The sequence below is a fragment of the Magallana gigas genome, chromosome 1 (genome assembly GCF_963853765.1).
Source record: "Magallana gigas chromosome 1, xbMagGiga1.1, whole genome shotgun sequence".
NCBI classification, from domain to species: domain Eukaryota; kingdom Metazoa; phylum Mollusca; class Bivalvia; order Ostreida; family Ostreidae; genus Magallana; species Magallana gigas.
In genome coordinates, this window is record NC_088853.1 from 40,698,342 (window position 1) to 40,715,937 (window position 17,596).

At 32.9% G+C, this 17,596-nt stretch overlaps 1 protein-coding gene across 1 annotated transcript in view; it reads left to right on the forward strand.

The window, feature by feature from the left end:
- The window catches only part of LOC105332273 (ficolin-2), an 82,024-nt gene that overhangs the window by 30,505 nt on the left and 33,923 nt on the right, over window positions 1-17,596 (forward strand). Inside the window, exon 6 of the mRNA XM_066067175.1 lies at window positions 8,903-8,968. Coding sequence (XP_065923247.1) covers window positions 8,903-8,968 — 66 coding nt within the window. The remainder of the gene's footprint in view (window positions 1-8,902; window positions 8,969-17,596) is intronic.

Below are 17,596 nucleotides of genomic sequence, written 5' to 3' on the forward strand. Positions count from 1 at the left end.
AAATGACCTTTTATCTGACGTTTTTTTTTCTATCGGATCTATGCAGACCTGAACGATTTTTTTGTGAATAAAAGTAGGTGATCAGAAGGATATTATTAGAATATCGATCAGGAGAGAACTGATGCACTACACGCAAATGTGTCTACGCAACGTGCATATCATTGTTAAATAAATGTATTCCCGACATTGGGCTTTATTGATCTATGTAAATCAGATATGAGAACATGAGAAGAGTAAGAAAATACCTCAATTCGGATTTAAAGAGACATTATATAGCATCATATCTTTATCGTTGCGGTTTCTTAAAAAGACTTATGATTTAAATATCTTGGTCATGTTATTAAATTGTTCTTTCAACAGTTTGAATGAAAACATTTCCCTTTTTTTTTTTAAACTATGTTTTCTTTGTGTTGTTTAAGTGTCATCTGCTTTGTGAGCCTTTTGCAAAGAATACCAACGTAGAGTCCAACAAGGAAGACAAAATAACTTTTTAAATACCCACATATGTCATGGTAGACCAATAAGAGATCCATTTTGTACGTATTTTGGCGAAGTCATCACGACAAGATACTGCCATAAATTCAACGTTACTACAAAAAAGTAAGTCTGCGTAAACGTAAATCAATGAGGGTAATTTTTTAAAGAAAAAACATGCATATCTACCTTTATGATTTGGTTTTTACGTAATCATTTTTTATAAAGTCCTCAGAAATGTGATATGTTACAGACTCTGAAATGCACTATCATACCAGCTGTACGTTTCTTGCACGCTTCTCACACGCTATACGGTTTGTACAATACGATACCTTTCTCGCTCTGTACGGTACGCTTCTAGTACGCTGCCATAGTTTTCTAAACACGTTCCATACGGTTGTACGGTTTCTGTACTATTTGAATTTATTTTCTAACAATTGAAAATAAACATTATTTTTTTAACATCTTATTCACATTCATTTCAAAGGATTGAATTACAATTATCACAAGTTTAGATAAATAAATCGTCAAAGACAATCTTAGAATAGGCCTCATAGACAAATATCCGCTCGATAATGTGGCGTTTTGCAGTAACAGACTGATTACACCAAGTGTTAATTTCAGGTACCTATAAAGTCCGGTAATAATAAAAAACTATCATTAAGTTTAACTAATCCCTATACACATACAATATATCAATCCAACATAAATAATATCATTCTACACAGGATAATGCTGCATTTAAAATGATTGATTTTTAAATAGATTATTTTTATACTGATTTAAAAAATAAATGCACTTGAATTTCAAATATTAATCGATTTTATATATCGGAACTTCTTACATTCTTTTTTTAGGATGAAGGGATATACAGTTAAAGAAATTAATATAGAATCAGTGTATAACTTTAATAATAATATAAAGTAGACACAATCTCATTGCGAGCAACGAGGAGGTCTTCCGTCTGATTTGAGATATATGTTCGATCTTAATTTTGATATTTGACAGCTAAACACGATTTAAAATAGATAAACAAGGTTCACATTTTAAGGGTCAGATACTATTTTGTGTCAGGTGTAAGAGCTTTTGTTGAGAACATTAAGACCCCTCTTGTTCTCTAATTTGAACCCCTTTTCTTGATATCAAATAAAAGGTCATTAAATTCTTATTACAGTTTGTTCAACAAGTGTTTAGAAATTCGTCACCGTTTCTGAGATATGTGAGAAAAAAGTTTTAGGGGCTGGTCATTTATCTCCTTATTGGGGCCGCTGAACCAAACTTTAAAGGTTTCATGTTGTTGAGTACATCTTTTCTTCTATACTGCATTTCAAAATATTTTCCCTTTTTGAGAAAAGGGTGATAAAACTTTTGGACTGTTGACCCCTAAAAAACCTAATTACGTAACACATGAGAAATTCATTATACTGTAAGTCTTAAATAACTGTAAGATAAACATGTTTACGTTTATAATCTATTACAAAGTAAAGAGCTAAAAAAGACGTTAGAACCATTTAGGGAAGGGACCAGTCCATTTTTCATTATATCGTTTGAAGGGTCTTGTAAATTCAAACTATTTCTACATTACATAGAGAGAGAGAGAGAGTTTGATGTTATATGGAGTTAGAGTTACAATAATGGTTTTCGTGTATGCATACATATTTTTTTGTATATAACTATTAAATACCCCTCTGCATTTGTAATTACAATTTGACTCAATGCTATTGGATACTTTAAATGACCAAATGGCGGGTGTACCTTACATAACAAACGCCATATTTGTATGTGTTGGAAGGTATTTAAACATGATTGCATTTAAGATTAACACCATTATTAGTTCTTCCTGGCTGCACACCTAATTTAACATGTACCTTCCTTACGTTGTTTAAAGTGTCGGCATGCTTTTTGTTGTAGTATTTCTTGTGTGTTATCTGTCTCTCTCTTTCTCTTTCTATCTATCATTCTTTCTCTCGTTATCTCCCTGTTGCAATATTCGAACATTATCTATTGATGTCCCTTATTTGTCACGATGTAATATAGCTGCAAAAGTTTTATTATTTTACTCTGACTGACTATTGAAGATGTGTTCAAGAAAAAATGTATTCGTTTTCACAGTTCGTGTATGTAAAATATAAATACAGTATAAATTATCCACACTTAATTAATATAGGGAATAAAAATTTTCACTAAATATGTAAATATTTATACAATATTTTTAATTGATGCGTTTCAGTTGTAAAACAACGATGGACAAATTAGCTTGTTCCATGATGTTTAAGACTATATTTTTTATGATTCTGTGTGGTGATATCAGTAGCCAACCTTTATACGAAAACAACCGAGAAGACCGAGTCGCAACTAGGCAGACAGAGTTTTATTACCAAAAACTCTACGGTAAACTAGAACAATTTTACAATAGTTGATACTGTGCCAATATGTGAATGCGACTGGTTTACTTTGCTATCATAAACTCACAAAAAATAAAATAAATTGGGAGATCTGTTTTGTACAACTGCCTTTTATTATGGAAAAAAAAACCAAAGCAAAACGCATTTTTATTAAACATATCATGGTATTTTTTTTGTTTCTGAGAATATGTTAGTATAGTATACCAGTATATGCACACATTTGGGCAATTCGTAAACATGCATGCAAGAAAATGTATGAATGTGCATTGATTTTAATTTATGATTTTGATTATTTAAAATGCATGTTTGCACTTTATTTCTCTGTGGTTTTTGGGGGTTTTTTTTATTGTTGATTTTTTTTTTTTTTTTTTTTGTACCGCAATTTGAAATCATAACTGAAGTATTATAAGATCTTTTTAAACACATATTTATTTCTAAGAGACAAAAAATATTGTTTACAATTACTTTTTTGTCTTGACATTAACGAAGAGTTATGGCAAAATTAAAACTTTTTTGTTATATTTTAGTTTTAGCCGCATTTTATTTATATTTCAAAAATCATTTTGTATTGTTTTTGCCTTTCGCCAGTTATTGAGTTCTAAAAGTCATATCGGTTATTTTTACTAATAAATGAAGACCTTTTGAATGTTGAAGAAATTTAAATCTAGCCAAAAGTCAAAACAAGGAAGTGTTCAACAAGATCTGAGCGAGATAATGTGTACATCAAAGTTGTTGATCAGCTGTTCACACCTTTTATTAAGCTCGTTTTAAATGTTTTGCTAAATATGTGTTATCATTATCTAGAACGAGAGATTTTCCTTGAAAACCAAGTTAACAATTTAAAAAAGGAGCTAGATATTTGCACAGGTAGGTTAAATGCTATTAAGTTTTCTTTTTATATAATACTATTAATTTCATAATGTACAATTTAATGTATACCACATATTTTTATCCGGGTTTTCGATGTCAGTTGTCACCAACTGCATCTTTTGTTTGCAAAAAAATACAAAATAGTGAGTTACAGCCGACAAAGAAGATGCAGAATGCAGGTAAAGCACACAAAGGGCCGAACAAAATTGGTAGGTATATCATATTTCTGAGGACGTTATAATCATTAAATCGTTAAAAACAATAAATACCGATGGATGCGTTGAATGTTTAACATAAGATAAAACAATTTACATTACGTCGGATATGACTCAAGAGAGCTTCATGTCCCATATTCAAATTTCTAATCAGTCAGACGAATTAAAAGATGAGTTTTATACCCCAAAACAAAGATTTTATTTTTACAATGTAATAAACTGGTTTTTAAGATCATTGTCAATAAGAAACAAAACTGACATGAAGTCAACATTCATCAATACAAGTCAAAATATGACATGTATTGAGCAAATATGTAAAAAAGTAACTTTTTTGGCGCCCTGTAAAGAGAAAATACAGATAATCGCATAATGCGAATTAAACGAAATGCCTAAAAGAAGCACATTGTTTTTGTAATAACAATCGAACATGTAAATATAGAAAAGTTGTTCTAACTAATTAAGGCACCACAGCTAATTCAAGCAAAAAAGTATAAGTGCATTTGTTCTAAAATCATATACTTTAGCTGAGACACTACTTATTTGACGTTATAAATACATTTCCAGTGTTTTCGTCTGTGTTGGACTTTACAGATATTATAAAGTGAAGTTTAATTATTTTATTAATGAATAATTCAACATTTAATCGTACAGTTGCTAAATTTATATCAATGAAAGAAATAAGGAATACTTTTTTAGATCTTTTCAGGTGATGAAATGCGGTCGGGTGTTATTGGATTTGATCACTCCCGACCGTATTTGATTCCCTCATCATAATCAGATAATGAGTTTTCATTCCCTAATGAAAGGTGGTGTAATTGTGAAATTTTGTAACAGGAGTAATTATATTTGTAGTAAAGAGTCCATTAAAACTTTCAATACGGCAAGGACATAAGCGTGTTTAAGACTACATGATTATATTGGCAATTTGTAGAATACAAGTTCTGCAAAGAGATATTGAAACAAACTCAAAATTCAAAGTTAAAATATTTTGATTTCTAGCTAATAAATAGTACATGCAAAAATGTTACATACATGTATAAAGTTTAAGGCATATGTGATGGGTAAAATGCCGATCATCCAACATTTTTAAATTCACATTTCGATCTATAAACAACTAAACGATTCAAAATAATGTATGTACTTGCTTATGTTTTCCGTGATTCCATTTCAAATAGGCGTTATACATTTGTATTAAATGCCAGTGTAGAGTTCATTGATATACATGTATCAATGATTGATCGAGACGTTGTAGACCAGGTTTAGATACTATTTTTTCAATGCATTAGTCGACCCCGTTTTACCTCTGTTTATCCGCAGATAATTGTACTAGATGCGTCATTAGGTCGCAGATAACGCTGCACATAGAATTGCAGAGATACCGGTATAGCGCTTATTATGGGTAGGAATAATTGCAGAGATACCGGTATAGCGCTTATTATGTACAGAATTAATTTACTACTGTAATTTATGCACTGACATTTGCTGTTATGAATATCCTACCGGTCAGAACAAAGCGTGGGGTAAACGGTGTGGTGCAATTATTGCTTATTAGAACAACAGAAATATATCGGGTTGATCAGTTTCATAGACGGCAAGGCGAGGCCAAACCGTCTATGGGACTGATCAATCCGATATATTGCTGTAGTCAGTCAGTAACAAACGTAAAAAGTGTTTTGTTTTCCGCTAAGGACTATCAAGTTAGACATTATTTTCACAAACACCGAATCAGATGATCTTCAAAAACTCCAGATATAAAAGTAGCTTACATCTTCCAACTTAAAAAGTCGATTTCTTCAAAATCTCATTTTCGACTTTAGAATAGTTATAAAAATCTTCTCTACACCATTTTTTGTATTCAATATTTTGAAACATGGAGATGAGTAGGTCATATTGCCGAATATTAATTCTAACCAGACGGACATAAAGATTTACCCGGCAGTCAAGTGTCATATTTAATCAAATGAAAGTGTGACATTTCAGTCCAAAGGAAACCAATAAACTTTACCAGACATTCTATACCCACTTATTCTTCAATATCTGTTTTTATCGTTGTGGTTTTTGCAATTGATTCACCCTCGAAAACAAAAAGTTTGGTTTCGTTACTTTTTATTAAGAGGTATTCACTGTATTGATCCTTCTGCACCATTAAATACAACATAATAGTTAGCGCTCATCGAGTTTTGTCTTTTGTTATTTTAAATCAACAGGTGATAAAGTTGATTAAGTTATATATTTTTTTAAAAATATCTCTTATTTTTAATCGTGTTAGTACTACGCAAATAACTCGAATTACCCCAATGTACCGAAATAAACCAATATGAAACCGATATGCTTTCCATGCACTTAGAAATAGACCACGACTGTTGTGTATATCTTGCAAATCATTTGTTAGTTTCAGGCTTTTTCTCAATTTAAACAATATAATATGATTAGATATTCACAATCAAATAAAACAGGATATACAAGTATCTACACACAACAACAAACGAAATGGATACAATGTGTATGTACATGTATAATCAAACAGTCGCTTACTATAACTTTAGACCCATGTTCACTCAGTAATCGGAACTTAAAATGAAGTCATTAGGACCAGTGGCTTAACTTTGCTATACGCAAAATTCATTATATTGATAAATGAACTCTTATGAATATGCATAGGATATTCACTGAATCCATGTTTTCTTCAACAGAACATTATTTGCTTAATGGGGAATTTTTAAAAATAAAATGCTTTCTTTTGACACATCATAAGATATGAATTTTGCGACTTTGCCGAAATACAATTATTATTTTTATTTTTTTGCAATGATTTCAACCTTCATAACCCGCTTGGATCATCAAAAAGGCATTTCATGTTTATATGTGTATCTTTTTTTTTCAAAGAAACTTATAAATCCATCTTTAAACAAGAGGCCCAGGGGCCACATCGCTCACCTGAGCAACAGTTGTCTTAATTCTGATCAAATTAGCATTACAGTATCAAATTATTTTGATAACTAAGTACAGTAAATCTTGCTAAAAAAATTGAAAATCTGCCTATTTTTATCCACCTCTCTTTTTTTGGTAAATACCAAGCCCCTTTTGTTGTTGTTGATTTTTCTCTATCCCTATATACCCCCCCCCCTCCAAATTTCGTGGACCAACTTTTCTCTAGGGATTCATGGTTTCATCAAACGTAAATCTGCATAACCTGTGCTTTCACACTAAGTACTGAGTTTTGGACCGAAAACTTTCCCAGAATATTTTTAAACATTTTCTCTATATACATGTATTCCGCCATCACGGCCCCGCCCTATCACTAGGGACTGTGATTTTCCAAACTTGAATTTACACTACCCGAGGATGCCTCTACACAAGTTTAAGCTTTTCTGACCAAATATTTTTTAAAAGATTTTCTCTATATATTCCTATGTAAAAATTCATCCCCCATTGTGGCCTCACCATACCCCTGGAATATTATTTAAACAAACTTAAATCTATACGATCTGGGGATGCTTCCACTCAAATTTGAGCTGTCCTGGTCTTATAGTTTTGAGAAGAATATTTTTGAAGATTTTCTCTATATAAAAAAAATCAACCCCCATTGTGGCCCCGTCCTACCCCCAGGGACTATGATTTAAACAAACTTGAATTTACATGTACATTATCTGAGGATTGTTACATACCAGTTTGAGCTTTTTTGACCTTATAGATTTTAAAAGATTTTTTTTTGAAAGATTGTCTTTATATATTCCTGTATAAAAATTCATCCCCTTATTGTTGCCCCATCCTACCCCCGGGGACCATGATTGGAACAAACTTGAATCTACCCTATCTGAGGATGCTTGCACTCAAATTTGAGCTGTCCTGGCTTAATAGTTTTTGAGAAGAAGATTTTTAAAGATTTTCTCTATAAATTCCTATGTAAAACTTGATCCCCTCATTGTGGCCCAACCCTACCCCAGGTTACTATGATTTGACCAAACTTGGATATACACTATCTGAGGATGCTTACATTTTAATTTGAGCTTTTCTGGCCGAATAGTTTTAAAGAAGAGGATTTTTAAAGATTTTTTCTATATATTCCTATGTAAAACTTGATCCCCCGCTTGTGGCCCCTCCCTGCCCCCGGGGCCATGATTTGAACAAACATGAATCTACACTACCTGAGGATGCCTCCACACAAGTTTAAGCTTTTCAGGCCGAATAGTTTTTGAGAAGAAGATTTTTGAAAAATACCAACAAATTTTCAATTATTCTCAGTTATCTCCGCTTTAAAGAGGGCGTGGCCCTTCATTTGAACAAACTTGAAACCCATTCACCTAGTGGTGCTTTGTGCCAAATTTGTTTGAAATCTGCCCAGTAGTTCTTTAGAAGAAGATGAAAATATGAAAAGTTTACGACGACGACAACAACGACAGACAACGGACAAATTGTGATCTGAAAAGTTCACTTGAGCCTTTGGCTCAGGTGAGCTAAAAATTAAGTAAGATCAACTAAATTATTATACATGCATATTAGTTCGTTATATAAAAGAAACAGCTAAATCGTCTTTTATGGGAGTTTGATCTTGGCATCCCCATGAATATTTAGTGTTGTCCTGGATGTTTCAAAGGTTGATTAAGGTTTCAACCAATCGATAAACGTGGCGTAGATTTCAGTTTTGTCAGTTTCTACAGAGCTTTGAATTGCAATCAATTTCCATACGAAATAGTGATACTCATACTGAGTGGATGAAAATAAAAAATATGTTCCTTGAATACCTAATATAATCCTAGCAGTGAAATTGTAAGATTTATGAGAAAACAATAGTTTCAAACAAGTATGAATTCTGGTATTCCTAGCTTTATAAACTATTAATCAATTTGAAACCAAGATTGCACGTATAATGTTTAAAGTTCTGCGATAATATTTTTCATTTCTCAAATATCTTTATTATTTTTCATGAATCATCAGACTCGACGACATCTATGGAAAAACTGACAACACCAAATCCAATGTCTGGTCAGAATAAAACTCTTGGTAAATATGCTTAAATTAAAATAATTTTTATTAAGGTAAGACGACACGTTCCTCGAAAATCTTTCTTGTATCTCCTCGTAATAAAGAGTTCCAATAAAAAATATTCATTTTATAATTACTTTAAAAATGATCAAAATTTACTTAAATTTGGTTATATGTGTACATGGTCGAGTGGTTGGAACCGTGGTCGCTCACTGCCAGAACCTATAGGTTCTAGAGATCGTGGGTTCAAAGCCCCGCCCCGGCGGAGATATAGTTCTCATTTAGACAATTTTGCTCTGCTGTAGATGTATTTATTTTCATATCAGCAATTCAAGTGTTTTTTTTCAAGAAGATAACATAGGAAATTGCATACTCTAGTATTTTGCAGAAATCCATGGTAAGGTACCCTAATTTTTTGCAAGAAAGCTTGTCAAGTAGTAGTAAACCATCAACAAATTTCTGGAAAAAGTTATCTAAAATTGAGGAACGTGTCGTTTGACCTTAAGATATTGCTCTTTTTCTGTTTCACTTAAATGTATGATTATTGAAAAAAATACAGGAACAATCGTGCTTTATGTTATAAATACAGAATGCCCTATATCAAGTCAGTATAAATATTGGTACATATACATTTATGAACGGTCTGATTTCAATTTGCTTGTAATATGATACAAAAGTCACATTATAGATAATTGATATGGATTTGTATGTGTGACAATTATTTGTATTAGAATACAAAACTAAATGCTGCGAAATCATAAGTAACAACTATGCTAGGTTTCCCCCGTCTTGCAATCTGTTGCGAAAACAATTGGAAAATGGTAGCTAAAATGCTGAATTTTTCAGAAAATTTAGATTTTGACACGATGTGATTCAGGTTCAAACGTTTACTACAATCACTCTACGTTTAAAACCACCTTTTTGATAATAGAGGCGCAGCATTATCGCTTTCCAAATACGTCCAAAGTTATGCCAACTTTATTTGTAGTTACAAATTTTAACAATCTCTGTTACGGATTGCTTTAACTATTAATTCAACAACCATATTATTTTCTTTCAAAACACTAGTTTTAACAATTGACTCCCAAGCGTCTACAACATTATATTTTATATCTACTCAGAATGTTTCCTTCGGTAATAATACATAAGTTAAACTGTAATAATTGCTTGAGCTCCTTTCAAATAGTAATCATTTATGTATATACATGTATAATATAAACAAATTTCGAACTCCACTATAACATAAATTTAATAGAAAGCTGTGTCTGGTTATTTTGATAATACAAAACACTTATAGACACTAAACTAAAAACAAAAAAGTCGTATCAAAATGATTTAACCTAGCCTGCAATGTACTTTGTAGGAAGCAGAGGAAGAAGATTTATCATCTTGTTTATGTATAACTACGAAACAACGAACAACGTTTACATGACCTCTGAAAAAGGTGTTCAAATAAGTTTCACAACTTCACCACGTTTGGAGGTTTCCTTAAAGTCCCAAGTTGACAGAAATGTTACTTTTCTCTCAAGTGTACGCATAATTTTGCCACGAGAAGTGGAACTAAAAAGCTTCCAAAAAGAAGTGAAGTCGGTGTTGATTGAAGCATCTGAAGATGTTTCTGTCATAAGTCACAATGATAGAGAGAATTCCGCCGGAAGCACCAAAAATATACCACTGCATAAACTGTCCACCAAATACTTAGTTATCTCAACAGAGCCATACGATGATTACTACAAAAGTCAATTTGCAGTGGCTGCCATTGAAGACAAAACGGCCGTTAAAGTAACATTTAAAATGAAACGAAACTTGACACTGAATATTGAAGGAAACACATATTATAATGGTGATGTATTTCATTTAACGCTTGACGCCTTTGAAACATATCAAATTCAACACACTACAGATTTAACAGGAACACTTATTGAATCTTCGGCTCCTATCGCAGCCTTTTCAGGTAATGATGCCAATAAACTTGCTTATATTGATGGTACTGATTTTTTTTTCGAACAATTACCGCCAACTGACAGTGTAGATAGTACATATATAGTACCTCCGAATTCGGATGTCAGAGACACTATTATTCGTATCACAGCGGTAGAAAACGCGAACATTGCCTATATGATCGGTACTGTAACTCAAACTCGATACATGAACAAATTTGATTCTTTTGACACTAAAATATCTAGCAGTCAGATATGCTTTATTGAATCAAAGGCACCTATTTTAGTTACAGCCTTCTGTTCATCTTCAAAAAACTCGTCATTAGGTGACCCATCAATGACAATCGTACCAGGACTGAACCAATACCTTGATTACTATAAAATAGTCGTACCTGCCGGATATTATCGTAGTTATACGTATATAATGATGAAGAATTCTACAAAAGATTCATTCCGCATAAATAACACAACTATTAACATGGACGATGTAGTCTTTGAAGGAAATGTATCCGCTGGTAACGTAACGTACAACGTCAGATTACTTCGTGTGAGGGAAGGAGAACTCACGGCTACTACGGTGAACGGTGAGCGCTTCGGTCTGATGATTGCTGGAGTAGCATATTCGGAAGCGTATGGATTTTCTGGTAACTCGGTTCTTCCTTAGTAATCATTTTGATCTGGGGTTTTTTCTGTGCTTTTTTTTCTTGCATTACTTGGACCAAAAGAAGTATTTTTCAGTAGTGTTCTAGTGTGTACATGACTACAAATATGGTATGCAATTATTTCATTCTGAATTGGTAAAAATGGTGCTTACCAAAATGGCCACATGACTTTTTAATTACACTAGTTACTATATTGTCACTAGTGTAATCGATTATATATGCTTTAGGTTTTGTTTTTTTCTGTTTTTGTTGGGTTTTTTCTTCTTCTTTTTGTTTGTTTGTTTGTTGTTTTTTTATTTGGCTTTTTTGTGTTATACATGTAATACTTATAGGTAGATATAATAATAGAGTCTAAGAGGCCATATAATTGATCTTAAAATATTTAAACTTCCTAGAATAAAATGCTAAATTTCTTTAAGCGATTTAAATCCCCACACATGTTGTCATTGTTATAATCTATTCTTTACATTTGTATACATGTACGTGTATGATAATATTAAATCGATTTGATATAAAACCGCTGTTTCTTGTATTATATTTTATCTAAACATTTTTTATAGGGTAACTTCAAAACATGTCCTTCCATTTCTCTCAAACGGTGTAATATAATGAAAAGCAAGTTGCTTCGCTTCGCGTCGGGCAATATTTCGTCCCTCGGGGGCTAATATAATCAATGTTGCCCTCAACCCCAGTCAATATTTGTATAATATATATATATATATATATATATATATATATATATATATATATATATATATATATATATATATATATATAATTAAAAAAGAAAAAAGTTTCTATTCACCAGCGCTTTCTGCATTTACATCCTTCTTCAGGTGAACGTACATAAGTTATGAAATTGTTTTCCTTAGAAACGTTAACTATGACGTCATGATGTAACGAGAGTCTTTTCAGGGAAGGAATAGATCCATGACGTCATAATACAATATAAAACGTTTAAGTTCGAGAAACTGAATTAGACACAATATGATCATAACGACATCAATCAATGTACAAATACAAAGACTGGTTAGAACAAAGATGATTATATATGCAGATATTTAATGTTTGTTGAGTTTTTGGGAAAATAATTTTAATAAAACAGTTCTCTTTCACAAGTCTCATGGCGGTTGAATCGGTTTTAAGTTTATAAAATGGGAATACTTCATAATATACCTTAGCACATCTGTCAAAATGTTCACTGCATGGGGTGTTTCTGATACTGGGATCATTGATCTGTTGGCGATGGACGCGCATGCGGGCGGTAAGTTGTGTTCCGGTTTGGCCGATGTAATTTTCGCCACAATGGTTACATGTAATAGAGTAAAGCAGATTTTTGGATTTACATGACATATTTTCATTAACATAAAAAGTCTTGCCACATTTAAAAGAAATAGAATCTCCTGTCTTTAGATTAGGACACGTGCCGCACCTGGAATCTCTGCATTTGGAAACATCATATTTTTCTGGTGTTGAATGGAATTTTGCTCTTGTTAATATTTTCTTCAGATTTGGTGGTTGTCTTTGGCTATGGAGTAGGTCAGATTTTTTAATTAGTTGTTGAAGTTCTTGATCCCGCTCAATGATAGAAAAATTCTTGTTTGCTTCTTGAAATATATTAAAATGTTTGGGATTGTAGGTTGTAACAAAAGGAATTAAAAATGAATCTTTTTCCTTTTTTCTGCTTGTTCTAAGTATATTCTGTGGTATTTTCTTTGCTTCTTCTATGGCCGAATTTATTAGTTTTTCGGGATAATTTTGAGCACATAGATACATTTTTAATTCCATCAATCTTCGATCTTTGTTTTTTTCTTCACTAACAATAGTGCAAATCCTTCTTGATAAATTGTACGGGATATTTCTTTTGGTGTGCGTAGGGTGACAGGATTTAAAATTTAGATACTGAAAAGTGTCCGTGGTTTTGTAATAAACATCTGTTGAAATTTTTGATTGGTTTTTTAAAACCATGATACCAGAAATGAAATAGAACAATCACTGAATTCCATGGTGAATTGAATATTTGGATTTAAAGAGTTAAGAAGACTGTGAAATTCATGAAGATATTCCTCGGATTCTTCCCAGAAAATGAAGCAGTCGTCTAAATATCGCTTCCAGGAATGTTTAAGGTGTTCCCTTGATTTGTTTGTAAAAATCTCCATCAAAATGAAACGTATTGTTTTCCGAAATAAACTGTATTGAATCTAAAATGAAGTCAGGTGAAAAGTATCCCGGAATAAGCTCTGGGTGTTTTTCTATCCACAATTTATAGCTTGTAATCCAAAATAATGAGGAATATTTGTATATTTAAGTATTGAATCCTTATTTTTTTGAAAGATATAGTCTCATAACTGCAACGGTGTGTGCATACAAATTGAATAACGCGCGTTAGCGCGTTATGAAAATTTGTTTGCACACACCGTTGCAGTTATGAGACTATATCTTTCAAAAAATAAGGATTTAATGCTTATATTTACATTTTTTTACCTGCTTGTCTTGTACGCAAATGCGAATTATACCTCAAAATTATTGTATTATCCTATGGGTAAGTTCAAATTAATGGAAGAGCCACAGTAACAGCCACAAGCGTGATCTTTGATTTTCGCTTGTGACGTTGTATTTAGCAGCGTTAAACGTTTGTGACGTCACAATTAAAACTCGTGATTTAACCTATTAGTACCCTGTCTGTGTTATGGTGCTATATCTGCGGTAGCTTTACATGCAAAATATAAGTGGAATGTAAATATAATGTAACTAGAAGAAAATTTGGGGCTGTTGTTTCAGGAATTTTGTTGAGGAAATCCATGCTATCCCGAATGTAACTAGCGACTTTTTCCACATATATATATTAAGTAAAATGTCCACAAAGTTGCTCAGTCGATGTGTTGGGCATGATGGGCCTGCAACAATTGGTCGAAGCTTCAGATCCAAGGGTTCAGTAGTAGTAATATATGCTTGATTCTGATCTTTGATGGCGGTTTTAATATGATTACTTTTATGTATTTTAGGAAGTCCATAAAAATTACTAGTTTTCATTTCAAAATTTGTAAGATAGTCCAGTTCCTTATCTTTCAATAAATGTTCATGTTTTTTGCATAGGCGTCAAATCTCTCATGATTTTGTTGTCGGGATTTTCTGGTAATTTTACATAAAAGTTGTCGTCACTTAGATGTTGAAAATTGTATAGTTCAAAACAAAAAAAGGAACAACCATACAAAAAGGTCGAAACAAACATCTTGATGAGTACATTGATAGTCTGAAAACTACAAAATCTTCATTGAAAAACAAAAATCATGTGAAACATAATTTAAACGTTAAACAGAAGAAAGCTCTTAAAAACTTACAAAATGAAGATACAATCATTCTCAAGGAAGCCGATAAATTTGACAGACCACATCTTGTCTAGGTCCGCAGAAGAGAAAATCATCCAGGTAGTGTAAAATATGGTTGTTACCTGTGTGTTGTTGAGTGAGCCAATGCAAGAAAAGAGCAAATTTGTCCCATAGTGCACAACTGATCGACGAAACAAATGGGACGATTTTGTCAAAATAAAAATAACCTTCTAGCTGAAAACCCAACAAGTCGAAATCACCTGAAGCGATAGGTAAGAGTCTAAATGTGGACTTAATATCTGACTTGGCCATAAGAAAGTCTTACCCTTACTTTGAAATCATGTCTGCTACTTCATCGATACTGGAATATTTGACATGCAGTGGGATCAATTTTTATTTGGAATCCTCATTAGGTTATGATAAATGATGTATGAGGCGCAAATCCCCATCCTTCTTTGGAACTAGCCCAAGGGGAGAAACTTGAAGATTTACAAAAGGGGGTTGTGGAAAGGGGCCAGCTACTCTGTTGAGTTGTAACTCTTTGTTGATTTTTTCAAGTGCTATGGGCAAATGTTTATACAGACTTGGTAAATTTTTACTTATTTGAGCTTTCCTAGGACCCAGATATTGAAGCCAAGAACCAAAACTGAAACCATTGAGCAAGAATCAATGAAAACTATGGGGTTTTTGCAGGGGCTTCCGGATAAGCCAATGGTTAGCTTGTACATAGTTTTTTCCGAATATACAGAGTGTCTCAAAATTAATACTGACTATTTGATATAAAAACAAATTAAGACTGTCAAGTTCGTTGACATACACAAAGTTGCGAATGCTCGTTAGTTTGAATTGAATCGAACGAGGAACAGTTGTTGATGTTTGATAAAACAAACACTAGGCAAGCCTTATGATTCGAAATTGAGAATAGTGAATAAGGATGCTTACTGGTGGTGGAATAAAAGTCTTATGAAACATTATTTCGGTAAGTTCTTGTATATAAACACAAACAGATCGAGCGCTCTGTTTTCATCGTGTCGTCAGGATGAACTCCTTGATAGGTAACGTAATTTGCAGTTATACTGCACAAAGCAAATTGAAAGTTGGAAGTGGGCTAAACTTATCAAAAATCTTGACAAACAAGGAGAAAGGGTTTTGTGGTTACGGTTATGAATAACTTTGCAAAAAAGATGGGGGGGGGGACTAACCCCCCCCCCCTCACAATAGCCCCCCGGTTCCGACGCCTGTGCTACGCAGCTATGTGTTTTCCTTTATATTTGTAATTTAAATCTTTGACACAATGAATTTTATATTAATTTTTGTAGTAGATATAGTTATGTTGAAAGTACTAGCAAATCTTCGAAAAAAGATCGTTGAAGCGAGGGGTTGTGTCAAAAATAGTTCAGAACAGAAGTATTTGATAAAGCATCAGCCGTTTGATATAGCAAAGGTTTATCACACGGGTAATATACACCACACGTATGAGATAAAACGACATCTTCCACCAGAGAAAGATGAAATATCTTTGAATGAAATAGATTTTTACACTACAACAATCGTAAATGATGTAGCCTAATATAATGTACTACACTAACTCTTCCAATATGTACCTATAGTCCTCATACCAACCCTACTGGAACACTATAGTTAAGGAGGCGCACAAGAGTGAAATGGAATCCAGAATAAAATGGGTTAAGGAAGGAAAACCTCGGAGAATGCAGCACCCTTCTTATGCATAGTATAAACGTACAAAAAGACATTTTCGACAATGCCAAGAAAGTGCTTTTGAAGATTACATGAAACAAACTTATGACGATATTGACAACGCTGCTGGAATCGACATTCGCTTTTTTTGCAAACTCATTCGTCGTTAAAAACCACGCCAATCATAAGTATATCCAGAAATACAATTTGCAGATCGGACTGGTAACACAACAGAAAGCGTTGCTCTGGTATTTGCTGATTTTTTTTCCACAATATATCAAGCTGAGCAAAATGATACCTTTAATAATAATTTCAACTACTTCTTCTACAGTATCACCAATTAATATAATAATATTAAATCACATGAGACTCAAAATTCGATTTTCTGTCAGGATGAATTAATTACGGAAAGAGAAGTTCTTGACTCTATTTCATTCTAAAATACAGTCAGAACTCCTAATACACGGGAAATACGTTTTTTCTAAATACGTATGTGTCTTTTTTAATAGTATATTAAATCTAGGCCAAATCCCATCTGGTTGGAAACAAGGCTTTATTGTCCCAATATATAAAGGTGGAAATAAACCAAAAACATCTCCGGATAGCTACCCACCTATGTCATAACTATCGACTATATTTAAGGTTTTCAAAAAAACATTCACGCTAGGATTATGGACACTTTATCTAACGAAGAATCATTTCCTAACCCCAAACAAAAGGGCTTTCGTAAAGGCTTCAGTTCTATAACTGCAGCTTTCAACCTTCAAACCCCCTCTCCGAAGGAGAGGGGGTATACTGTTTTACCCTTGTGTGTCTGTCCGTCTGTCTGTCTGTCCGTCCGTCCGACTGTCCGTCCGTAACAAAAATTTATGTCGCATTTATCTCAGCAACTGTTTATCGCAGATGCTTGAAATTTGTACACAATGTTTGTTAAGGGTGTTGTTTACTCAGGGTTTGAGTTCTCAAATTCGGATTGTGATAAAGTTCAATGTAATGAGTAAAATTTGTTCAAAATAA